The 27,535-nt window shown below is 40.4% G+C and overlaps 1 protein-coding gene across 1 annotated transcript; it reads right to left on the bottom strand.

Annotated features, from left to right (window-relative positions):
* IARS2 (isoleucyl-tRNA synthetase 2, mitochondrial) lies at positions 1-27,238 on the bottom strand (the record flags this gene model as incomplete). The annotated part of the gene is given in 22 exon segments (XM_010022341.1): positions 1-152; positions 286-430; positions 1,187-1,377; positions 1,547-1,692; positions 2,498-2,604; positions 3,094-3,225; positions 3,703-3,828; positions 4,705-4,807; positions 5,564-5,672; positions 11,170-11,263; positions 11,843-11,945; positions 19,205-19,365; positions 20,082-20,233; positions 20,434-20,524; positions 21,452-21,621; positions 23,152-23,267; positions 23,660-23,750; positions 23,836-23,945; positions 24,037-24,086; positions 24,174-24,322; positions 25,414-25,570; positions 27,116-27,238. Coding segments are annotated over 22 exon segments (2,778 nt in total), but the record flags the coding sequence as incomplete, so codon positions are not given.
* Between the last annotated feature and the right edge of the window lie 297 nt (positions 27,239-27,535).

Raw genomic sequence — 27,535 nt, forward strand, 5'->3', positions numbered from 1 at the left:
TCACGTGCTCCCCCGTCCAGCAATGACTGTGAGGCACCGTGGGCAGGGAGTGCTTGTGGAGTCAGAAGTGTATCTCCTGCAGCGAGGGCATTTTGCTTTGGCGACTGGTAGGGCTAGAACTTTATATGAAGATTCTTCACGGATATCACCCCCTGGTAAAGGAAACACCATTGCTGAGACCGTGTAGGTGTAGTTGGTTCAGCTCTACATATGAATAACAAAGTATGGTGTAATGCAGAAGAGAACCAGCTTCACACAGGAGCCTGGCTGGAGTAGTTCTCTTACCTTCCAAGTTAATCAAGAAGCTCCCTCTGATGATGTCTGCATCTGTAGGTGTTTCTTTAGGTAGCTCAGTCAGCAGGGTGGTCTGGGAAGCCATCATTATTTCATTCAGCTCTGAAACACTAGAAGTCTCTTCAGCCTGCAGAGCCTAGGGAAGAGAGCTTGTTTTCAGACCTGTGACCTGGTTTTGTTTAACATCCTCCTCACAGACAGTGTTAAAGCAAAAGCAGAATTGCCGTGTATGTGACTGCAGCAGCTGTAATGGCCTTGGCCTGAAGAGAGAGCAAGTTTGCTCACATACATGCCTAAATATCCATCTAACTCTGTTTAAATCCAGCATCAGAACTGAGGTCTACTGCTGGAAGCTCTAATGTCCTCAGCTCTTGAAAACAAATGCTAAGGCAGAGGTTCCTGATCAGAGTGGATGAGAGTAATTTACTTACTCCTCAGCACTGCTGTGACACACCTGCAGTGCCAGCTCCAGTTCTGTGCTCCCTAGTAAAAGAGAGATGTCCAGAAAATGGCCATACAGGTGATGGAGATGGTACAGAAGGTGGAGCCGGGCACTTCCAGTGGTGCCCAGCAGCAGGACAAGAGGCAACAGACAGAAACTGGAAGAGGAAATTCCCAGAAAACACAAACCCACTTTTCTACTGTGAGGGTGGCCAGACAGTGGCACAGGTAACCCAGGGAGGTCACGGAGTCTCCATCCCTGTCGGAAGTATCCACAACCCAACTGGACATCACCCTGGGGACCCTGTGCTAGCTGTCCCTGCCCGAGCAAAGGGTTGAGCTATACAGCCTCAACTGCTCTGGGATTTTCTGGGAAGTACAAAGCAAAAGAAAGTGTACAGCAATTAGTAGGATTTGCACGGATGACACTACTCTTAGTTGCATCTTTTACCTCCATTAATTCGAACAGCAATCCAGGCTCAATTACGATGACGACTTCGTGTTCCAAAGGATTCTTGCCAGAGATGGACCCAAGGAAAGAGTCTCTCATTGCACATGCACCTTCTATTGCTTCCTCAATGCCAGGCTTCTTCCACGCTGAGCTTGCATTAATCCAGCCAGTACGAAACACACCCCCTGAGTCTTGAAAGCAAAGCCAACAGAGGAATCTTTCATTTAGTGTCTTTTAGTCAACTGTTTATCAACTGAATAAAGATGAACAGTGTATCTCTGTAGCTGCATTTCCTTCTAACTAACTGTGCAATTGAACAGTGCACTAAAAAGAATTCCTTAGAAATCAGAGGTGCTTTACCTTTCTTGTAAGGGATGTGCTGGAAAACCTCCTCTGCCAGGTGAGGAAGAATTGGTGCAAAGGATCGGACTACTATGTCTAAAGCCTCTGCTAGCACAGTTTGACATGAACGGCGCTTGGCATCTTTTTCTTCTTCACAATAGAGCCTGCAGGACAGAGATGAAAGCTGGGAAGTGTTTGTATGGCCACGTTACTGTCCTTGCTCATGAGCCACCCTTTCAGGATGCTTTGCTGAAGGTACAGGAGTCTGACCTAACTTGCCTTCTGAACGAAAGCTTTTTGTAATTGCCCTTCCTAGGCAAGCACAAGTACAGCACCATTTGCATGTGCAGCCACATTCTGTCACAGGAAAGATGTCGTAAGTGGCACGTTAATTTGCTTTGCTTGTATACAAAGGGAATCACCTCAGAGAGGTGAACCTGCAGCTCTGGTAGCACTTTGTTCTGGTTCATTTATTAAATTCCCTTCACTTGCATTCTGGAAACTGAAGATCAGTATAACCCTGACCAGCATTAACCTCTACCTGCTTCCCCCCAGAAACAGCCCTGCCAAAGTCTACTGGTCACATCCTTAGGATTCTCTACGTGGTTTATAGATGAGGTTGCCCAGGTGGGTGCTGAAAGCCCTTCCCCTGTCTTCCCAGATACACATACTTCTAAGTAGAAATACAGCTCTGAGAGTCTAACTTCAAAACTTCACTTAGTTTTGAAGGTGAACACCTTTCAAAGTGATTCAGTACTCCCCGTGGGCAGAACACAGAAGCACACTCATGACAGAAATACCCAGCTGAAAGCAGCCAAGCTTCCACCTGTGAGCTTTAGTGCACTAAAGCACAACACAACACTGAGAGGTTCCCTGTGCTCACACAACATTCACCTGGAGCATTACGGCCTCCACCTCAACCTGATTAACTTGCATTTCCTCTTCTAAAGGCAGCAGTAAGGAACTTACCTGTCTTTGATGATGCTGAAATAAAAGTTAGACAAGTTTCTGGAACAGAACGCTTGCAATAATCGAACAACTTTGCTATAATCATACTCTTTGTATGCTTCTGTCACCTGGAGAGGGAGCAGAGAGAGCAAGCCCTGGTCAGAACAGTGTATGGATTCACATATAACTTCAGATTTGAGGGGAGAGGACATGGGGAACCCCAGAAACTATCCTTTCTTATTCAGCAGAATAGTTCTAAGTGCCAAAAATGACTGAATTTTGGACTACAGCAGATTTCCAAAGCTCTAGAAGTTTTTGGGGTTGTTTTTTGTATCCTAAGTATTTCTAAAGACTTATAATTTGAGGTCTTGGGCAGGAAGGAATGGGAAAAAACAGCCAATGTCAAACCCAAGTTAAGAATGTTAAAAACAAAGCTTTCTTCTCAAAATCTGAAATGGGCTGAAGGGAGCCCACACTGCATCAAAGAAAAGCTCCATGGTCAGAATTTACCAACTTGACAAATTACTGTACTCACACACTTAAAGAATTTTACCCTTGAGTGTATAACTGATGAAGAACATAACACACACATTCATCTCGATGCAGTTTACCCCTACCTTGCTGCCATAATCTTGCAGTAAATGCAGCATGTATTGATCCACTATGTACATCTCTCGAGCGGGGATGGAATCGGTCTCTGGATTGAAGCCAGCCAGGTTTCCCAGCATGAAGCGTATCGTATTCCGAAGCTAGGAGCAAACCAGGAAAATGAACCATTAATGGTGAGCACTTCAGATGAAACACCAAATGATAATATCCTAGAATGAATTAACTAAAGTTGGCTGGTTTTCAGAATGACTTGTTTGAAGAGTTAAAATAGCATCATGAAGAAGAGATGCCAAAAGGACCTATAGAGAAGTAAAGACAAGACTTGGCTATTACTGAAGAATGCTGCAAACCCTAATCTTTTCTTTAGGACACTTTACTATTTGATCCACAGATGTAAAAAGCAGTAGTACCTCCCTACCTGAGTTCAGAAAAGCTTTCTTTAGGCTAAAGATTGAAAAGCTTTGCCACGAATTCTACTCAGCCAACTAGTGTGAGGTGTCCCTGTCCATGGCATGGGGTTGGAGTTAGATGATCTTAAGGTACTTTCTGACCCAAACTCTCTGAAAACCAGATAGAGAGGACCTGTCATTAGAATGAAGAGCATATGTGGCTCTTACCTTGCTAACATCATCTCTTGCAGCATTAAGTACAACAGGTCCAACCAGCACCTCAGTGAAAACATTGGACTCTGCCACCCACCAGCGGAGAACATCGGCACCGTATGGAGGATCCTTGGTGTGATCCTAAGCAGAGAGGCACAAGTTGAAGTGCTGGGGGCCCTGCAGCGAGGCGAGCAGTGCAGTGCCACACTGCCACTGCTGTGAAGGTATCCAAGCATGCAGGTGGCCACTCTATTTGTAGGTCTTCCCCCTCTTTTAGCAAGTATATATACCATTTATATTATACAGTACCACAGATACCTGCAGCAGTCTGCATACAGGCAATGCCAGAACTTGGGTAAGTTAAGGTCAACTCATCTGACAGCTTTGCATCCTCTGAATGCTTAACATTGCTTTTTAATGTTAGTATCTAAAACCACATTCTTCTGCCCCCATTCCCACCCTCTTTTCAAGCTTCTTTTCTTGAAAAAACATGGAAACTATTGTGTCTTTTATTGAATCAGATAAAGTCTTTGTAAGGATTTATTCTTTTACCTAGACAGTTGCAGAATCTGCTTGGCAGCCTCAAAGAGCAACAGCAGGAAATGATGTGGAGCATCACCTGCGTGCAACCTCCTTGACCACGGAATTAAGTCAGTTTCCAAAGTCAATCCACAGCCTAATCTGGGAGCAGATTGCTGGGTACAACCACTGCTCTCACTGCTCAGCTCATCTTGTAGGTTTCAGTCAGTTTGAAAGCAAAGGTTAATTATGTTTAATATTTTTAAACCCTGCCCCAAATCACTCCATCAACAGTGTTCCCAAGTGAAAAGGAACCATTCTACACTTCGTGTATATAATGCACTTTCTTTTATCTTAGCACAGAACAAAGGTGTGGGGTCTTCAGAAGAGCCTTACCAAAGGCAGCTGTTCAGAGAAAAACATGCCACAGGTCAGCTGCACAATCTGGTAGTGAAAAGTTGTAACTAGGATTCTTAGAAACTCAAGAGTTTGACTTACTTCGCCTCCATTGATAACTATGTCAGGGTCAACCACGTTGCCAATAGATTTAGACATCTTCTCCCCTTTCTCACCAAGAGTAAATCCATGAACTACCAGAGTCCTGAAGAAAAGATTTCAGTGAAATCAATATTCATGTGAAAAAGCTTTGTTAAGAACAGATTCCTAATGATATTCCTAAGTCAAAACATACAGAAATCCTCTATTTTGGCAAGCCTGAGGCTTCCTCTGTCGAGTTCAACGACCACGAATACACTGTACTAACCTCCAAGTAGTGATACAGCTTTATTTTCCTCATTTGATTTTGCCATGGGAGCAACAGATTGTTGCAGGTATTTGGGCACACGAATTTCAGATGAATTAAAGACTGAAAGTATTATTCTCTTCAAGCCAATCATTTCCCAAAATTGCAGAGCCTCCTTGCAGGTGACCCACACAACCCTTCCCAATGGTTTTCATCTGCCAGGAGATGAGCAGTATAAGACACACACAGAGTGATTCTGAATTCCTTACAGCCTAATGTTCAGTTCCCAAGTTAATGATCTTAGATCTCCCATCCTGCACCTCCCATAGCAATCCCTTGGATTAGGGGAGTGGGAGAGATGGCAAAAGAACAGGCCTGTATCTGGCAATGTAAAAGGATGTCCCTAAATGGCTGAGGAAGAAAAACATCTATTAAAATTACGATGTAAATAATTTAAGCAATAAATCCATTACAGTCTAATCTGAGGAAAACTTTATATGGAAGGTGTAAGGACATAAATCAGATACTTACTAATGGCTTGATATCCTGGTTATACACTATCTGAAGCTGATATTTAATAAATGAACTAGCAACGTGTTTGCAATCCACACTTACTTATACGGTGCTTTATTCCTTGCTGCCACGCTTGTTAACAGAGAGGATTGAAACCAACCTCCCAGTTGGTCTTTTCCTTCAAGGTACGTATCGGCTCTTTGCTCTGCACCTTTAAAACCAGAAGATTTTGTTTAGAGCATCAGCCTATACCTGCAATTAATACACTTAACAGAAAATCTCTGAAAGTGATTAGTGAAACTTATTCTGCTCTTTAAACGCAGTAGGTAAGTTACTTGTACACATGGTGCGTGGTTACTTGAACATGATACAAGTGATTCATTAGTAGTGCAATGTTTTAAGTCCAAGACTCACTGAACTTTAACAAGTAAGCTTCTTTTCCCCCTAACAAAATAGTAAGTTATGAAAACAGAAGCTGTGACACTCAGAGCACTTCGTAAGAAGTTCTCAGAACACTCCTAAACAAACTGAAGGACCCAAAGAAAAGAGCATATACCTTGGGATTAATAAAACATCTATGCTACAACCTGAAACTTCACCAGATGGGAATTACTCAGGATACAAGTCCCAACTGTAACGAGCCTGACTGGCCTGTGTAAGGCATCGGGTACCTTCAGAGGAGACCAGGAAGCTTTGGCAGTGACCGCAGCTCACCTCTGACAGAATCCACACTTCTGGTCGCTGGTGTTCCAGGAAGGTTAAACATTTCAGGGAAGGGTGAGGACAACATGGGAAACAAAGCCTGCCGTGGCAGAGAGGGGTCTGGAGGAGCCTGGCTTGCTTGGCTTATCCAGGTGAAGGCTGAGTGGAAATATCATTCCATATAAACACACAATAAAGAGGAATGCCAGAGAAGAACTGGAGCTGGTCAGTACTGTTGGCATCAGGGAAAACATGGGCGACAACGCACACAGACTGGGTATGAGCTGCCTGCACACTAAAGGTGTAAGAGCAAACCTATTCCTGCCTGGAGAGGGAGTTTTTACAAAGGAATGTAGGGATAGGACAAGGGGAATGGCTTTAACCTGCCAGAGGGGAGATTGGGATTAGATATGAGGCAGAAGCTCTTCCCTGTGAGGGTGCTGAGGCGCTGGCACAAGGTGCCCAGAGAAGCTGTGGCTGCCCCATCCCTGGCAGTGTTCAAGGCCAGGTTGGACACAGGGGCTTGGAGCAACCTGCTCTGGTGGAAGGTGTCCCTGCCCGTGGCAGGGGGTTGGAGCTGGATGAGCTTTAAGGTCCTTCCCAACCCAAACCATTTGATGACTCTTATGAACCCAGCCCTCCCACAGGATTGAAAGAGGGCAGCAAAGTCATAAAGACTTCAGCAGTGGAGTTCAGACACTGTACAAAAAAGGTACAAGAAGTCCCTCCTTGTCCTAACCAGTCCCAGAGTGAGAACAGAATAACATGAGCACTGCAGAGAACGTGCATGTCAAAGCCTAGAAATGTGCAAAATGATACACACTTTTGGTAGGAATTTAGTTCTGATTCTACAAGTTGATGATGTAATTTTCCAGATATTCAGACAAAAGTCTCTCTCCTTAGTTTTTTATCTACTGCTCCTTTTATCCTCCCCTGAGGACCCCCGAGACAATGCTTCTTTCTGCTGCTGACACACTTGATTTATTTGTTTAACTTAATGGAAGTTTCGATATTTAGATCCATCCTGCAATAAAAGGAAGTTCAACATTACAAAGGTCAAGGCCACACGGTTCCAGCTAGCACAGGAAAAACGCGTGGGCTCCCGCTATGGGTTTTAACGCATCTCTTTATTCCTTCAAGGAACTCTACAGAGAGTTTGGGTTTTGCAAGGAGAATAAGTGGGGATCAGCCTTTGTATAAGCAGACTGCAAAAATACTTGTGAGGACAAGATTAAGAGTGTTAAGGAAGAATAGCACTGTGAAAATCTGTAAGAACATTTGCTATTTACAACTGGTTTACCAGCCACCACCGGCTTTAGAGAAGCGTCATGGAAGTACCAGTAGGAACAACTTAGAAGAATTTAAACAACCAACTGATTATAAACAGCAGCTGCCTTGGTCTTTCCTGACAGGAACTAGTACATCTGGTTAATGTAGCTTAAAGTTAACTGATCATTTTATCTCTGCAAAATGCAAACACGGGTTTTGCATATACAAAGCCTGCCTTTTAAGCAGCTCCCCTACCACCTCAGTTTCATTACAGTTGTGATGGTTATATATAAATCAGTTCCAACAGTGTGCACGTATGTACATGGAAGAGCATGTCCAACAACCCAGGAGAGACTTCTCGGTTGTTTATTTTACACTGAGGTATAGTACAGAGGTCATGGAAGAGAATTACAATTTATGATCCTTCTGGTCGGGATTTCAAGATTCTGTATCTTTGATCTTACAGACTTTGACTTTTAGATTAAATGTATTTTAATGCCAGGGATGAATCAGCTAAGATAAATTCAAGTCTCTCAGTCAGCATAAAACTTTACACACTTAGATAGGCAAGTTGTAAAATAATCACGTTCATTCAGTTAAATATTAGCCAATAAGATGTGGGGGGAAAAGTTATGATGTTTAAAACTACCATCACTGCAACACAAAACTATGGGTAAAAAGCTGTGGGACTTTAACCAATGGCAAATATCACTGCAATAGGGCCCAGGGTGCATTTTTATATGAAATATTTAGGAAAGTAATCATCTCAAGGTTGTAATGCAGGCGGCATCCTGCCCACGAGGAGAATGGCAAGACCTGTAAGAGAATTTAAAGACAGAAATCTCTACAATGGATACTCCAAAGCCAGCTACTGGAATGAGCATGATCAAAAGGCTGAACACAAACTTTGAAGCAAAACCACCCAGAAAGTCTGAGGCACCACAGCACTGAGTATTCAGAATCAGCCAATGCTTTGGAACCAAAGTCTGCTTTTACCAGACCCCGGTTTTGGAGGTAGGGTATTAACATTCTGCCCCCTCGCAGCAGAACTGGGAACATTAATGTATTCACACTTCAGTGTTCGGAATGTTCAGACCTCACATGTGTAGCAGGAAAGAAACAGGGTTAAACAGCACAGGAATAAACTGTTCAGTGAAAGCAGCATAAGGCAAACAGAGCATTAATGGTACCCCCAGAAACCTTCAGTGGCAGGGGGTTGGTTTGTCAGAGCACGTTGCACTCTGGACCTGCTCTCGGTGCAAGTCGGGTGGTTGTTATTTTACACACAACCTAGTTATAGCTGTACACTTCCGTGTGTGCGACTGTAGTAGCTAAATCTCAGTGTGTAAGTCACGCCTCCCTCCCTGCCACGCTGCTGCTGGAGAACGGTTTGGGTAACGTGTCATTTTAGAAGTGGTGCCTTCCACAAACCCAGGCTGGAAAAAGGAAGCCGACCATAATTTAATGGAGAAAGAGCAACTTTAAGTCCTTCTCTCAGAACTATGCCCAGTCCTTGGTAGGAAACGCAGCAGAGGAAGCAAGCAGATATGACTGTATCCATGCAACCTACGATTCAGGCCACTGAGCTTGCTGTCACTGAGCAACTCCTTTAACCAGTTCAAACCCTTTACAGTGCAGAACCTCTCTGCTTTCCTCCTCCCCACTCTGCCCTGTTTTTGGAAAGCAATCTGTGTGGCCATCAGCTAAAGGCATCAGTATTACAGCTGCTGCCCCTCATTTCGTAAACTCAGACACATCTAGTTCAACTCAGGCTGGAGGTCCCCAAGTTGCAGAGACAATGGAGAGAAGAACTTATTCTTGCAAGAGTGGAGGTGGCACAGAAATCTGTACCACCTTTTATCCCTGCTGGTTACTAACAGATCACTGATTTATAATCTTCAATAACTTGAGCTCGTGGTAAAGTGAAACAATTATAGACATTAGTCTCAGTTTTAACCATCATATTATATCCTCCTGTTGTCCCAAACTGACTCATGTGCTGTGAAAGAACATGACACTGTCATCAGCAGGCCAGCAGTAACTGCTGCTGTCACTGACCTCCACTACAAAATGAACAGGTAGCAGTTAGCAGGTAGCACACCAGCTTCCCTGTGCCTCTGTGCTTCCATGAGTTTAAGCCACAGGAAGTTCCTCTTACTGTTACGACACTCTCTAAGCAATCCTGGAGTTCTCCATGGATTTCATCCCTTTTTCCTCCAACAGTACTTTGGAAAAGAATCCCATCAGCGAGCCTGCTTGTAAGCCTTGGCCGATTATTTATAGGAAGAAGCTCTGCAAAAAGTTTTAGAAGCTGGAGCATATTGGGAAACTCAAGACAAAACTATTAATTCAACAACTTCTCCTGCAAAGTGCACGTTTCATAAAGGGTAAATTAAACCAGTCATTTCCTGTGCATCACTGGGACTGTACTTCCAGTGCTGGCAGCATCTGGGAGCCTCAATTACATAGGAAAAAAGGTAATGCAACTTTTGTGCCATTTCTGAAGACAGAGGCTTATGAGATCACACGGCTTTAGTTGTCCTTCCCCCAGCTTTTGAACCAGCGGCGCCACTCCAGTCATGTCAGACAGCAGAAGATGCCTTACACACACCACACTGCAGCCAGTCTCATGTCTAGGTAGAGAAGATGAACTTTGAATGGTTCCATGAAGGAAGTAGTGTGAAAGACCCAACACGTATTAGAGATTACAGACCCCATATAGGAGCATTACACAAATTAACAGTGAATCTAGAGTCATCTTCTACTATCCCTGCTATTCTGGCATTCCTTACTAAACACAATGTCTTTCCTCTACACAGGATTGGAGGCAGATTTTGCACACTGAGGTGTTAAGCCCATAAGGAATGCAAGTATGTGACTGCACAGAATACCACTGCTTCGTTATACCTTTCAAAACCAAACCAGAAACGTTTTTGAAGAGTATGAACTTTAATATATGTAAAGGCCTTCTAGAAAATGAATGTTTGCTGATGATACCATTGCCTGACCACGTTGCTAAGAAATAAAACCTCTGGTACTAACGTGTTTTATAATTCAACAAGATTGTTATCACACCATTGTGTACTGAGGGTTTAAAGTCCAACAGACCTCATGTATGGGAGCAGACTCCTCCTTTAGAAAGGACTCCTGACTCTGGACTATCCTCCAGGCAAACAGTCAAAGTTTTATATATTTCTACCCAAATACATATCTGCTACCTGCTGAGTAGCAACTACTGGTAGTAGGAGCTATAAATAGCAAGTATAAATATTTAAGCCGCAATATACTGCTTTAGTTACTGGAAGTAATCAGAAAGTAAAAAGTACACCTACAACTTACTTAGATCCAGTAGCTGATTTCAGTTTTGTTCTGCTTCAAATATCTTGCCCAAAGTGAAATTTGTTAACTGAAGACAATTTAAGTTACCACCTAACAGCAAAGTACTTTGTGTCATGAAGCTTCTATACTTAAAACAAGTTTGTTCTGATTAGAACATCTATGGTATGCCACATGGCAAAATCAGTCAGAACAGAGTATTGGAGAAATCTCAACTTCGACTATGCTGAAAATGAGTTTGGCAACATTAAACTCTTATCTTTAAAAGCAAAAGCAGCTTTACAAGAAGTCACAGCCACAATCCTACCTCAGTTTTGCTGACATCAGCCACCATCATGCAAAACAGTTACAGTTTGTTCTACAAGCATTCTAAAAGAAAAATCAACATATCAATCCTGTACCTTCCAAAACGTGAGCCCAGGAAGTTCCACTGTCAAACCAGATGTCCAGGACATCCTGCCCCTTGACATAATCCAAAACATCATGACCACCAGCCTATTGGAAAAACAACTGTTAAATAAGGCAAATAGAATACCCCTTATCATCAATGCTTTTTGAAGGCAGAAATAAAGAAGCCTGTGGATCTGTCCAGGTTCTGCCACCAGTTTTGTGAGTGAACACAAAATAAGTTAGGTAATTTTTCACAATAGATTTTAGATAATTACTGATGAAAACCCAGAACAGAACAAGGAACCTACAGTCTGTGTGCTCGCTTTAAGAACACAGTTGTTAAAGGAACAGTGAAAAGTTAGGAGAACTAAATTAAAATGCTCATCTATTTTAATGACAAAGACCAAATACATATTCAGGCTCGTAATTTGGTTAGTTAGGATGTCACTTTTCTCCTGAATGAAAAGGAGGAGGATGGAGATTTCTGCCCTGAATTAATGGCACAAATCTGATTGTGTGTCTTCTGCCATACTCGGATCTTACTTTCTGGATACTCCTTTCCCAGGATACCTTCTCAGGAAGATCCAAGCTTGAAAAGGGTGATGGGAATGTATGAAGGTTTTACGTTATTTCCCACCACTGAACTATCTTGAGCACCTTCTGTATTTGAAGTCAAAAATTTACCTTTGCTACAGCCTCTTTTGGTAGCAGTTGTTCAATAGGAAGGGTCCACCATGCATCTGTTCCTTGCTGCTCCACGATTTTGATGACATTCGTGACCGTTTCACTGGGTTAGAAAGAAAAAAGGGGTTTATTAATTGATGAGTTAATCATACATTTCTACGGGTGTATCTCAGATCCAAAGTGGTGACATAAACTCATCAAGAGATCAAGCTATTTAAACCTGTGATTTTCCAGCTTCTAATCCAAATGGGACTCCCCAGAGCTTCCTGCCTGTATAAGAAGACTTCCTACTTTTGTCTTCCAAGATGACTAGGGTTGTGTAAAACCTGGACACACTGAAACCCACACATATGCCAAACAGCTTTTTTGGCAAATAGTCAATAACTGGGCACTTAGAATAGATGGCAGCAGCTTGAAAGCGCCTAGAATCCATCTCACCCACTATTCCTTGACCTTGAATTTTAAGAAACTAAATAATTATTTTCCCTCAAAAATATTTGCTCTTTTTGACAAGTCGCTTCTCCACTGGATAAAGAGACACTGAGAACTCACATGGAAATGTAGAGTTGAGAAATGGCAGCGTTTTGAGTAACATACATGTGTATTAGTCTTCTAGTTGCCTCTATTCCCCCTTTTTAGCAACCTATTTTTTAAACAGTAACAAACATATTGATAAATGTATTAATGCCAATAATATGGGAAACTTTACCCAGTAGAGGAGTGATGTAAAACACCATTCAACACTCTGAAGGCAACATAGGCCTTCAAAAGGTACAGCAGTTCTGTGCGCTATTCAGGAGACGTTCAATTGTTGTCCCCAGTAGGAAAGGCTATGGAGAATTGATTTTTAATATCATTTAATGCCAAGTCTAGACATGAATTAAGATAGCTTAAAACCCAAAACAAATCTCACCCACTTTGCCTTGCCTTTGCTAAAGAGGTGATTTTTAAGACATCTGCTGTATTTGAGGAGTACAGGAAATCACCATGACCTGCCAACTTCAAACTAAACCCACTGTGTTACCCAAGCCACCAGAGGTTTATTTTTACCTCAAGGAATGAAGATTTAATCAATTAACTAACTTCTTGACACAGTATTGCAAGAGGGAAAGAAGTAAAATAATGATCTGACATTGTGATATTGAAAACACAACAGGAAGATGATCTCAATTCTTCAGTGTCATCACTTGGTCTTGAACTTCAGCACTGCTAATAAGGTGAGCTACAACACTGAGTGGACACAGAGTTCAAGCACCGCAACCTATGTTCTCCAAGAAGATGTACAACAAATTATTACTCAATTACATGACAGGAGGTGAAACAGTGAGAAGAAACTGCAGTTTTGCTCTTGACTGTGGGACCAAAATTGCAATGACAGACCAACAGTTCTGTATTAATCAATCATCAATGAATCCATTTATTTTTCACAGTAAATTCCTGTAGAACATCCCAGTAGGTTTTCTGGAGAGAAAACCCACTAACCAGTAAGGCTCACAAAGTGACAGCCAGCCAGCACACCCCTGCCCGTCTTACCCTTTCAGGTTAGAATGGGTGTCATTCGCCTTCCATTTTAATGTATGGTTCTGCAATGTAACTGCTAACACTTGGTAAAGCATCAGTGAGGAGCAACAACTCTGAGTAGTATGTTTCCGTTTCAGCAATATTTGCACAGAGGCCTATTTGCCTACTCTTCCAGTTGTGAAATGTCAGCCTAGGAGAAGTTTGTCTCAGCCCAGGCTGAACTATTCCACTGAATTAGTCTCTCTCTTCCAGGGCCAGTACCTTCCACTGAAGAAGCTGCCTTTACACCCAGACCTTCCATGATGATACAGACCATAGCACCTGGGAACAGGCTAGAAATAGCAATACACATCATCACTTTCACTCCTTGCCAACAGAAGGCTCCATCTTTGATTCTTCTCAAATACACCACCCGTGTCTTTTTAAAGACAACGACCTTAAAGTTGTTTTCAAGCAAGCATTTTGAGTTCTCACCTCAGTGTCAATGCCTTCTTGTTACTGGGCAAGTCTTACTCATGGAAATCACCAGCAGAAGACAGAGTAGCTAAATTAAAAAGAGGATGATTTACCCCAAAATGCGCTTATTACCACATAAAAAGGTTAATGCGTGTTGAATGATTCATGAAAGAAATAATTCAGAGCTCAGATAATAGCTCTGGCATCAAATGAGAGCCATAGCTAGTACAGAAAAGCCACCAGCATGCTCCATAAAGCAAGTGGAAGATGAACAGGAACTAAGCTTGTCTTCCACATAACATTTCCATATTGCAAATAACTTCTGTGAAGGGCCATAAACTCTGATGCTGAATTGATTTTCAACCTATACATCTTTAAAGCTTTCAACAGGTATTTGTGGGGATTTTTAGAAGGTGGTAAGTGCAGCTACAGACCAAAACTAAGAGCTACCTTGGACAATATGTACAAATATGCTCTTAGCAAACAATGTTTTCCAGCAATTCTCTGGATTCAGTTGGATCACAGCAGAAACCTCAGTCTGTCAGATGTTCTAAGCGACAAGTAAAGGAGATACAGGTTCAAGTGCTGATGGTTTTCTGCCCCTGCAAGTGTTAATTGTGATGACACTTCTCCTCAGTTGAAGGGATAACTATTGAGATCAGGCCTACCTGAGGGAGGACCTGAAGCACTGCGTAAGTGCAAACTGTATTACCTGTAGTGAGGGTGAACTGTTCTCCCTGCCACCAGAGGCAGGAGGAGGGACAAGAAGGAAATAAACCCTTGTTACCAGTCTCCTTTGGGAAACCATCATAAAATGACTGCCTTCATTTACAGTAAGTATTGCCAATGCCACACAGCTGTTGCCTACCGTTGTAGATACACCATTACTACAAAAGATACTATAGGCTGAGCTTTTACCAAGTGTATTGCTACACAGTGCAAAGGCTTATATTGTTAATTTAGGAAAGGCAGAATTATTTTAAAGACACGTTTTTGTGCCATGTGAACTAACAGATACGATTATGTCACAGATAAAAGTTTTCAGACAGCTAAAGGAAGGTCAGTTTTGTGTTATCAGTTACAAGAAATAAGGAGTCGATGACTGTGAAGTTAACACGATAAATAGTCTCAAATTTCTATCATAGTTTCAAATCAAGTGAAAACCCAAACAAACCCCCAAAACATTTGAGCAGTTTTAGTTTTTTCATTATATTCAGTTTCCCTACCGAATACAAGTGACGTGGTCTGGTGTGATGGTATGAACTGGATGATCTTAATGTCCTTCCCAAGCCAAACCATTCTAGGACTCTATAATTAACAGGCAAGTATTTTATCAGGGGAGATAGTTAAGACCAAAGATTTCCAGGATACCATTTCAACAAATAGTTTTTCCTCCAACAGTTCTAAAACCCCTGTTCCTCTAATCCAGTCCCAGTATCCTTATGATTAACTATCACTGTAAGAGAGGGAAATGGCTATCTTTAAGGTAACTGTATTGTAAGGAAGATTTTGGCAAAGTACTTTTCTGTAAGGTGCAAGGGAAAAGGCACCTTTCTCAAATAACTACTCATCACTTTATAATCTGCAGGCTTCAACGTGAGCATGACAATTCACCGAGTTAGCAATAAACCCCATTGTAAAACTTTGCCCTGTATTCATGCACTATCTAGAAGAACTCGCATTACGTGTCACTCGCTACGTTTTAGCACCGAACCCCCCCTCGGCAATTCACGCTACCACGACACCAGCCAATCACTCTGAAGCCTGATATTGATTATGCTGAACACTTATTTAATGTGTTAACAGAAATTAGGCAGCATAAGATACAGGCAGGAGGAGAAGAATACAGGGCCTGGTGTTCTCTCAACCTCTTCAAACAACAGGAAAGACGGCAAGTTGTTATCTTTTTTACATGAGCGTTGATACTGCAGCAGTAAGTATTTAGGTTATGGTAAGTTGCTCTTGCTTACAAGTCATTGAAATGTCTTAATACTTTCAAAAGTAAATTAAAGTGCAGTGTAGATCTACTTCAAAACAGGTCGGAGTTTTCTTTGTCAGAAATTTAAGTTACTTGTTAATCAAACCCACAGAGAAGGGGACAAAAGTCCGCAGGCATTAGAATAATCTTTGTAACAGTACTTGCTATTACTGATAGCTGAACAGTGAATTTGTAAAGAAGTTATTGCACAAGGTCAGATTAAAGTACATATCTCACATTTATTACCTGGTCTGAGCTACTACTGGCAATGGAAATCTCTTGTTCTGCTTTTGGAGCTCGCTCTCTCTTCTCTTTCATGAGTTACAGAATTTCCTAGAATCAGAATTTTTTCTCTTGAAATCTATTAAATCTTGAACGTTGACAAACAGCATCAGCATTTATTTGTGCATGTATTCTAGTTAAAGGTTTTCTTCCTCCACTCATGGAGAACAACGTGGAGTTTTACCCCTGTGTTCTTACTAAAAGCGGCAATAATGAAAAAATGTTCTCTCTTTTCTCTCTCTCTCATATAGGGTTTTGTCATTTTATAATCATTCTTTAACTCCTGATGGCAGTATGATGTAGTATACCCTACATAAAGAATTTAATCATCAGTTTCTAACCATAGACAACAATGTCATACAACCAAATGGCTTTTAGGGCTATGGTGGGTCACAGCGGCAAAGAGGAAGACTCATGGAGAACTTGTTGCATACAAGATGCCAATCTAGCTCTTGGCTTTCAAGACAGAAACAGGATTGTTGGTGTGGGAAAAACACTCTTTTAAAGATGAGCAACCTGAAGAGAAGCCTTCTGCAGCCTTTCACATGATGAATTCAGGGGAAACTCAGAGAGGGAAACACAGCAGTTTCTTTTAGGGACTCTTTTCGTTTTCTTATGAAAAGTCTTTTTTTACAGGTGATACATAAACAGCAGCACTCAGGATCGACCACTGGTGCTCTCATATGTAACAGCAACTCCATGTGGACTACACTGACTTCCAGTGGAGATGCTGTTACTTTTGATAGCCACTCGGAAACTCCAGAGCAGCTGCTACTGGAAGCACATTTATCCAGCATTCAAGATAAGAAAACAGATTTTGGTTTGAAATTTAAGTTATTTACTATTGTTTTCATGATATTAATTATTCCCACAATGTGAATATGAAAATTCTGAAGTGGTAGAAATATGTCACCAACCTCTTGTGATGTGATTTTCAAAGTGATTCATGCGAATCCAACAACATACTTAGTGCTTATTTCAGTAAGAACTGGTGTCCAGGAAAATGACCTATGAATTGACAGACTGCTTTCTAAACTTGCCTGTCATTTCTATAGGCCAATATTCTGTGCACTTTTCCCACTCTGGTCACAGAAGTCTGCTACGGCTAACTTTAAATATTTAATGAGTGTTTTATGCTTCGCTTTAACAATTTCATCTCTACTGTAGAATATGTTACAAGTAAAGAGTACAGACTACAAATGAGCATCAGAAGCTGTCCGTTGAGTGAAATAAATCTACTTTTCAAGCGTATTGGATATGTCTCTTTTTTCCTACATGTCTCCCTTTTCCCCCCAGATCAACTCTAACCAAACATGCCGTAATGCTGCTCTGCTCATTCACCTACATGCATGACATGCATGACACACAAAGGTTGACTTGTTACACTAGTGCAGGGTTTATCACATCCAAATGCCCCAACTGCCCTATTGTACAACTCCAGCAATAATCTCACACAGCTCAAGCACCTGTAAAAAGACATGCTTTTTAATACAGATCACTGGCTTTCAAGGTAATTTTACTACAACCTAAAGCAATTCCTATGCATCCCTCCTTTCCAATGCTTTCGGTACCCGCTGGGTCAGTTCCTCTGTGTTCTGAAGGAGCTATTGCTTCATAGTGCCCTTTACATTTGACTACCAACTGCTAACGTGGTTTTCATTACACTCTTATTTTGTTGTTAAACTATATATTTAACAATCTTAAGCAAGCACACTATTCTTAAGAATAGTCTTAAGTACTCTTAAGCCTACTCTGCAAATCAACTACAGTATTTGTCAGAAATTGTCTTTTTTTCTTACGTGAACATATACTTAGTTTTTAATCCAGTAACAATTTTGGCAGGTAAAATGGTTTTTTACACCCCACAGAGCCTCCATCCATTTATTTCCTGATGTGTGTCAGCATTATTCAGGAACTATAAACAACTACAGTTATTGTGGTCTTTTCTCACAGCTATTGCCTACTGTGAGAGAGTCAAAGTACATATCTGTGCACTTACACACCCAGTCACGTTAGGTGAAACTAAAGACTAACTGCCTGAAGTCCATTCCCTGCTCTTCACACCCTAAGCCTCACCTACTACTGTAGCTGTGTGCTCAGTCCCGCCTCTGGAAAACATGCTGGACTCTCTGCAGTATATTTTTTCAACATCAGAATAAAAACCCCAAGAGTTTTGTAACACTACTTAAGTTCATCTCCATGTATGCAATCTTATTATCCATGATGAATTTGCATGAGTGGTTGTAAGGTTAAGATGTAGAAGTTACAGCAGCATATTTCATGACAGAAAAAAAATGGATATGGAACACTCCACAATACTGCTTTTATGACATCATCTCTTAAAGGATATTCACAATTGACAACCTCTGTTCCCCAAAAGGGTAAAAGCAGAACTCTGTTACTCCTTAAAAGACAGAAAAGCTTCATATCTGGTTGAGTTTTCTTGTTTTAAAGCATAGCTTGGATTTCCTCTGCATTACATTGTCTGGAATTCCCTAAATGCAGGGTTTGCAGTACCTGGATACTACCAATCAGAAGATGGCAGAATAAGGCTAACATCTGAAGCTTCAGACATACCAAATCATACAGCTAAGGTCAGTTACATTTATTGAGGCTAGCTTTCAAAAACACTCATTTTGAAGCAAAGTGCAGTTATTTATTCTGCAACTGCTTTGGTTATTCCACTTCAGATATGCCACTGCCACTTACTCAACTGCAAAAAGCTATGTTGACAAAATACCTGTTCAACTTACAGTGCCACAACTGCAGTTCCAATCTACTCTAACTACGACTTGCACTTTACTCCTTGCTTAAATGTAAAGGCCAGTGACTACTATCAGCTCACTTAAAGGTGACAGATGAAAGCAGCAATTACTATCAAGGAGACTTTACAGGTAACATGGGTGTCTAAGTAAATTGATCCCTGTTACTTACATGCAAGTCACCTTCAGCAATGAGGTTTGATTGTTTTAATTTATAGCTGAATTAGTTCTGCGTATAATCAGTTACAAGTAAAGGCATGTATTTATACTTAAATAGTTAGAAGTTGTATAACACTGGGCAACTGCAGCACAGCAGACAGTGCTCATTCTTTCAGCTTTCAGTATATAAAGCTAGGCAAATACCTGTTTATCAAGCATTCTCCTGTATTCTTCTGATAAAAAACAGGAATCGGGACACCCCAACATCTTTGTCGTGATATACACCAAAACGTCCTTCTGTCCAGCATTTCAAGCATTCTGTTCACTGCAGATGTGGGAACAACTTTCACTTTTTTCAGCACTTCCTATAATGTAGGTAAGTGAATTGGTGAACACACTTCAGCATTCACACAAATGTTAATGCTACCAGTCAAAAAAGGCAGAGCTCTACATTCCCACTCCCAGTACTGAATAACATGTTCTGTCATGTTTACTTCATTTACTTCCCTGCATGTTCTCTCCAGTAACAAACTCTGAACACTGTATATACTGTACATTTCCCCTTGTGTCTTGGGCTGTTGTCTACTTTGAACCCCACCATGACACACACCACCTGTATTAGAGTGAGGGCTACCACTCACTCCCAACCCTGTTGAAGAACCACCGTATTTTCTTTCATTCTAAAGATGAATGTGGAATACAACACCTCATGTCCTAATTAGAATGAAATCACTATTACCCAAGACAGCCTAATGTGCTGGTCTGAGTTTTCTGTGTGGATGTTCATCATTTCAAAGAGCACTGCATGTTAAAAAAGTTATGTTCTGAAGTTATTTAAAACAGGACTGTGCCAAAATTAATGGGGGAGTAAAGATGCCTGGCCACACAAGGCTACCGAAACAACAACGGTAATCCTAATGTGATAAAACTGTCTCTTCTGATTTAATTCCTTGAAGCATTCTATTTTAAAAAATATTTTTGGGGAAAAAAAATAAATCAGTAGCTCTAAGAAACACGCATATTTCCTGTAAATACAACAAGTATGTGTGTCAACATACCTATCTTGGATTATATTACACACCTGTGCTGTAGCCTTCACACTTGCTGTGTTTACAAACCACTGTTTGCTGGCACGAATAATCATTGGTTTTTTAGTCCTCCAGTCATATGGGTAACTGTGCACATGCTTCTCCTCTTTCAACAAACTCCCAGCTGCCTGAAGCATCTGAATGACTGAGAGAAACGAGGCAAGGTTAAAAATCCAATGTGAACATACTGCTGCTGTTAACTTCAATTCATTCCTTTCCATGATTGACACACGGTAAGAAGTGCCTGCACCACATCCATGTTCAAAATGTGTCCATTTATATGAACCTCAAAATATGAAAACCCAAACCTAACAAACCCAAACCTAACAAACACCAAGTACTCACCAGCTTCATTCCCTTCCTCAAGGACGTTCTTGTTTCGAAGTTCAGGACCTGCAGCTTCAGTGAAAAACCCACCTTCATCCACAAGGCAATCCTAAAAATAAGTATTTTAATCGTGTCAGTAAAATACCATGTGGCAATTTATTCCCGTTTTCAGTACTCAAAAGTGAGTTGAGTATTCTGCTGAGCAACTACTTTTCTGATTAATAGCAAAGTATGCTATATTTAAGTACACTTCAGTGAACTGCAAATCAGTAATAATCTACCAGGCAAGCGAATTTCATGTGTCACAAGAGATGAGCATCATTACATTTGCAGATATACCAGAACTGTTTTGCATCAAGTCACTGGTTAGTATTTCAACGGCTTTTCAAATTAACAGTGAAAAACCAACCAATCAAACCCCTAATTAAAACCCTACCCATGAAAAACCCCAACCAGAAATAGGTCTGGGGTTACTCAGGGTTTGGAACATCTCAAGAGTCACCTCTTAAAAAGGTAAAAGAGAAAAAGAATACCCTGCATCTTCATTTCCACCTAACAGAAACTCATGATGCATAACTGACCTGGATTTATGCATGTGTTTATCACTATTTGTTTTCAGGAAAGCTTGTTCTAATGACTTAAATAACTGATGATTTATTGGTCTGCAACGTACAGCTTTAAAAGCCAATTCTGAGTACTCAGAGACAGTATCTGGGAACTGTTGTCTGTGTTATCCTTTAAAAAACAAAAACACAGAGAGAAAAATCAGATTCTGTTCTTCCACTTCCCTGTAAGCTTTAATTACTAGGTGGATGAAAATCTTTGTCCTTTTATTCTGATACACACTTTTTAAGGTTAGTCATGCACTCCTGCAGGCCACTAGTGATGCTCACACTTATGTGAATGCTTTGAAACATTTTACACACAGATTACAACAATCAATTTCGGGGAAACATGATCAAACGCTTGCAAGGAAATCAAGAGAAAAGCAAACACTTGCAAGGAAATCAAGAGCAAAAGCTGAAAAATGAAGTACCGTGGGTAGCTGATGGTGGGAAGCTACGCTGTAGTCTTCCATACCATGAGCTGGGGCTGTATGGACTAATCCTGTTCCTTTTGTCATTGTCACGTGATTTGCAGGTAACAGAGGAGAGATTCTGCCAGGAATTGTGGGATGAGCACAAGAACCATCAACCAAATCTACACCTGAGAGTGGAAAAAAAAAAAAACAAAACAGAAGAGAAAATAGCATTCAGATTTTTTGTCAGAAAGCAGACCTGGAACAACTGATCAGCCAGTGTATGTACGTGGTACTTCTCAGATGCACTACTACTACTTCATCTTGTTTGTGGGTCCCCCATGCAAATGCTTTCAAATTCTCTGCATTGTTAATCTTGCACACAGGTTTTCTTTCCTTTGAAGAAAAAGCTTTTCTTCTACCTTAGACAATGGTATTCCAGTAGTCCCACACTCCCATTCCTTGGAAACCCCTATCTCAGTGTGCCCCAGAGATGGATCCCAGTAATGATTTAGTAGGCTAAAAACTTTGAATTTGGGAACTATTCCCAATTCTGCCTCTAAGTATTAATATTATCATTAACAATTACTATAATTTCTCTAAATTACATACAAACAGAGTACAGGACAAATGAAGCTTGTGATAATTTAAGGTTTTAACCTTTACTGAATAAATCTTAGTATCAAAGCTTTGCTGAAAGTCAAGTATTGCAGAGAAATGCTTCATATGACACAGTGGCTTTCACTGATTGCTTTCTTTTTAGAAGGAACATGTTTAGGAACTGCTGTCAGACAGTTAAGTACCCTAATACAGGAAGGTAACAAATATAACAAATTACTGGATATATAGGAAGATAAAAAGAACGTGTTTTAATATTAAATTTCTTTTCAAGAAGGTCCAACTCTACTGTTTATGTTATCTGCAAATCCTGTAATTACCTCCAGGTAATATTAGCATTAGGTAAAACCAAGATTAATAAGCAAAGAAACAGAGATTTCTTTTGCCTCTGAAACAGAAGGTGTGGAAAGACACCAAAACAACCTGAAAAGAAAACGTCATACAGATTTCTCACCTCCTTACATGCATACTTCCAGCACTGAATCACTGATAAAGGCAAATGAATAAAATTCACAAATGACACATTAAATCCCAACTTAGGACACTGAATCATAGTATAGACATGAATAGACAAAAGCCTGTCTATTAAGAAACACCACTAGGCAGTTTGTTAGAATGCAAACTTAACTGCTTTAATTTGTCTATCAGGAAAACAGACACCTACAATACCCTGATAGTCTTCACAGTTATGTTGAAGGCTTAAGACACCTCCTGACAATGAAAAACTCGAACAGTAATTCAGTAGTCTTCATAGAATTCAGTGATCAGGCAGTCAGCAAGCATACTTGTAATTAGCTCCCTGCTCTCATCAGCAATGGATGCAGTTTGTCTGGTTAAGATTTTGATAGTGACCAGACTTCCACTCTGTTTTCCACATGTGAATCTGGATTTTAAAAAGTACTTTGAAATTTATGCATGAAAATGTGAGCTACAATATACCTATTGTACATCTGACAGACTGCTACTCCTCTTTATATTATTTCAGTGAAGCACATTCTCAAGATATAAAGTAACTTAATAATACACCAAAACCAAAGCAGTTTTCAGACACCTACATACAGCTTTCTAAGCAAATTAAGATTAACAATATTAAACCCTACCTTTACCCTATGACACAACCTCAAACTGAGTGTCCAAAACAGCAGCTGTAGATTCAACTCTATCTGCAGCTAAAATGAAGTATTCACCAGTAGTTGTACACTTCACGACTGAGTATCTACAATGCAAATATGTATTTGTAACACTCAATAATTACAAACACCATAAAGCTACAAGTTGTCTAAACACTCCATCTCTCTAAAAGACAGCAAAATGTTTTGATATCTACGTGTCAAATTCACCCATAAATCTCAAAAGAATTTCAAGACAACATTAACATCAGGAAGAAGAGTTATCTTAGAAGAAAAAACAAAGGCGAAATTAACACATTAAGAGTAACACAGAACAAAGCTTGTTGTGTCACAAAAAAACCAAAAACCCCACAAAACAACAAACCACCACACCAAAGAGATGCTTTAACCAAAATGTAATAGTAGTCCAGAACGTTTTAACTTCACTGATACTGATAAGGACTGACACAGATCACTGAACCAAGTTAAAGACACATACGCTGAATCTGGCATGTAACAAACTGCTTGATTGGCTGGCACAGTCCAGGGTTGTGTGGTCCAGATTAGCACACTAGCAGGGGATGATCCATCTACAGATGTAAATTAGAAGTACTTTACTGACAATTATAGTAAAACCAAAAGCTATCAGTCTTAAAATCTATACAGAAGTCATACCTAGCAGAGAAGCCAGTTTGGGTGGTGCCTTTAACAGCGGAAATTTCATATACACGGAACGACTGACGTGCTGCTCATTGTATTCCAGCTCTGCTTCGGCCAAGGCTGTTCTGGGTGGAGATCAAACATCAGTTAACATACTTGAACGTGAAAAGCTACCCTTGCTAAATTTTGAAGACAAAATAGTAAGTCGATGCTTACTTTGTTGAAGGAGACCAGAACACAGGTTTGTAATCCTGATGAATGAAACCCTGGAGAGGAAAGGGAGGGAAGAAATGAAGTTAGGAGAATCAAACTCATGATAAATCCACACACTCTTCAACAAAAGCTCTACATACCTTATCATACATTTTATAGAAGATTCTCAGCTGGTTTGCTTCATACTTCGGATCAAATGTACGGTAGCAGTTAGCCCAATCTGCCATTATCCCCCAGCGAATGAAGGCGGATTTCTGCTTCTCAATTGCTCTTTCTGCAAATTCTCTGGCTGAAGGGAATAGTTCCATTAAGCACATGGTTTGCCCCACCAAGATCAATGCAATACCATTTAATTATGCTACTGACCTTTTATAGAAAAGCCTCAGCTGAACATATTGAAACCATGCACTGATTACTGATGTGTATTAAATAGATTATTATGGCTTAAAAAAATACGCATTTCAGAGAAGTAGGTACCTAAAATAACTGCAAAGAGCAAAAAGTGCCAGGAGTGGCACTTTCGGACTCATACGCAGACGTAAAACACAAATGTTTCTAGAACATAAACTTTCTTTTTAAGGAAGAGGGGAAAAATAGGTGTATTTAGTTACAAAGAACAGTTTCTCAAAAATGCCTTCTCAAGTAATGTAAAATAAGAGTGAAAATTAACCACTTCTGTTGATGTTGAGCCAAACATTTCAAAGCAACATGCGCCTGAAAATAAGTTAAGCCCATTTCACTGCCACAAGCTAAAGCAGTTCAAATTGCTCATTACAAACAGCTTTGCAGCTGAATGTTGATGTCTCAATAAACATGGTATTTAAAATTATTTCTTCAAAACAGTTTCCATATAATGCAGACTAACTTCCTCTGAAAGGATCACTCCTATAGTTTTGCAGTATAGTTACAAAACACAGTAAACAAATACATCCCTACATAAAAGTACTGAGTCAACCTGTCCTGATGAAGCCTGATTTTTCCATGCATCTTTTTTTAGCTCCTAATCAAAGTCAGTCTTCAAAAACCAAAAGGATCTTAATCTGATATATATCAGTTTCATGTCACTTCACAGCTAAACAAAGCAGAAATCCAAACCTGCTGCCTTCCTTTTGTTTTTTGTGAACTCATGGTCAACACTATGCACATTGATTAGAGCAAAGAATTAAGCCTGTGTTCAATTATCTTGTTTCATAAGATTACATTGTACTCAGTCTGCTTGGCAAATACAGAGTGATCATGGAAAATGTCACCAATAGCTAATAGAATAGCGCCCAAGAAAGTATAAAAGCTATATATAAAGCATAAAATACAAAGTATGAGTAGGAGGTACAAATACTTAAGACAACTTCTTCTATGAGGACGTTACAAAGAGTAGCTTACCTTTCTGTCGAATTTCCATTGGTGAAAGATTTTCAGATCCTTTGACTTCTGACAATGCCTTCAACTCAATTGGCAATCCATGGCAGTCCCATCCTGGCACATAATGTACTTTATAACCTCTCATCATGTAGAAACGATTAGTGATGTCTTTCAAAATCTGAAAGGACACGACTCTGTTACCTCTTTAGCTCCCCCACGCGGAACAGCTACGCTATTAGTTAAAATCCTCCTCCTTCAAAACACAAACACAAAAGGCTGCATATCCTAGTTTTGGCTGGGATACAGTTAATTTTCTTCCTAGTAGCTGGTGCAGGGCTGTGTTTTGGCTTCAGTCTGAGAACAATGCTGATAAAATACCAATGTTTTAGTTGTTGCTCAGTAGCACTTACTCTGATCAAGGACTTTTCAGTCTCATGCTCTGCCAGTGAGGAGGGGCACAAGAAGCTGGGAGGAAGCAGAGCCAGGACACCTGACCCAAACTGGCCAAAGGGCTATTCCATACCACAGCACGTCATGCCCAGTATAGAAACTGGGGGGAGCTGGCCAGGACACACTGATCACTGCTTGGGTCAGGCTGGGGATCAGTCAGTGGGTGGTGAACAATTGTATTGCGCATCACTTATTTGTTGTTTTTTCTTTTTTTCTCTCTGTTATTTCTTTTTTCATTATTAGTATTTTATTACACCCTATTTTAATTATTAAACTGTTCTTATCTCAACCCATGAGTTTTACCTTTTTTCCAATTCTCTTCCCCATCCCAGGGTGAGACAGGGAATGAGCGAGTGGCGGCAGGGTGCTGAGTTGTCAGCTGCAGTTAAACTACAACGGTGCATTATAAATTTACATTTAAGACTGTGCATTTGTGATTTCTCTTGCCCATCATTCTGTATTTTGGCAGAACCTCAGAGGACCTCTGATGAAGGGAATTAACATTCAGTACTGCAGGAAGATGCAGATTAAAAACCTGCAAGACGTGAAGTGAACAGATCCCACTTGCCTCCATTTTTAAAACATTGAGCTGCATCCACAGCGTTGGCCTAGTGCATATTACTGCAGTCCAAGCTTTGGCACTTTTAGTGCTGTAAGAAGCTGTGGGTCACATTTTAAGGCTTTCCCACTTCACAGCTTATGTAATGCTGACACTCTCAGGACTGAATCTAAATGTATCCACACATATTTAGGAGTAATATTTCAAAGCTGAAATCTATATTTTAAAAGCAATCAACACTTAGATGTTGTGGTTCCACTGAGGATACCAAGATAAAATAAATTCATTGGAACAAATTCACAAAATACTCAAAGGAAAAAAGAATAACAAGGCATAGCTCAACCATGCATTACAGTATTACATACACACATATAGAAATAGACATTCATCCATGTGTCTCCTTGCAATACATTCAATACACAAATAAACTGTCCATTTAATGCTGCTTAGGAATGAATTACAGGCTGGTCCTCTTTTGACTGAAACATTCAGCCTCATAAATAAACACTCAGAATATAGGAACATGTCATGTTATCACCATGGCACCATATGGTATCTACATAACCACATCATTTGCTTTTGAAAAGCCCTGTCTACCAAAATGCCAAAGACTTCAAAGTGTTATTGATTTAAACGGGAATGGAGAACACACAGCACATTATAGGATGTGTTTACCACTTCAAAGCAGTATAACGTGAACAAGTAAATACTCACTTTATTTAATGCGTGGCCAACATGAGGGTCTCCGTTGGCATAAGGTGGTCCATCATGCAGACAAAATTCCTGCTTCGTTTTCCGTTGCCTTTGCCATGAATACAGCTCTGAAAACCCACATTTCTGTAGAGACAAAAAAACACCTAAGTCATCACAGGTCTTCGCAATTCCTGAATTTTGGCTAGATGGTGAAACATGTAATAAAAGCAAACAAATATGGGCAGTTCACTTTTCTAACTGTAGCAACAGACGTTATTAGTTTTAAAGTATTAGAAAGCCCAGGACAGGCTAACACTAGGGCTAACATTATTAGTGTGGCTCTCCACTACCAGGAGGGTCATTACCCTGCCTCCAAACAAAACAGTAACAAAATTGAAGTGTACTCAGCCTGTACATCACAGAGTGGTTTGGGTTGGAAAG

Source organism: Nestor notabilis, unplaced genomic scaffold (assembly GCF_000696875.1).
Source record: "Nestor notabilis isolate BGI_N333 unplaced genomic scaffold, ASM69687v1 scaffold15869, whole genome shotgun sequence".
Taxonomy (NCBI): domain Eukaryota; kingdom Metazoa; phylum Chordata; class Aves; order Psittaciformes; family Psittacidae; genus Nestor; species Nestor notabilis.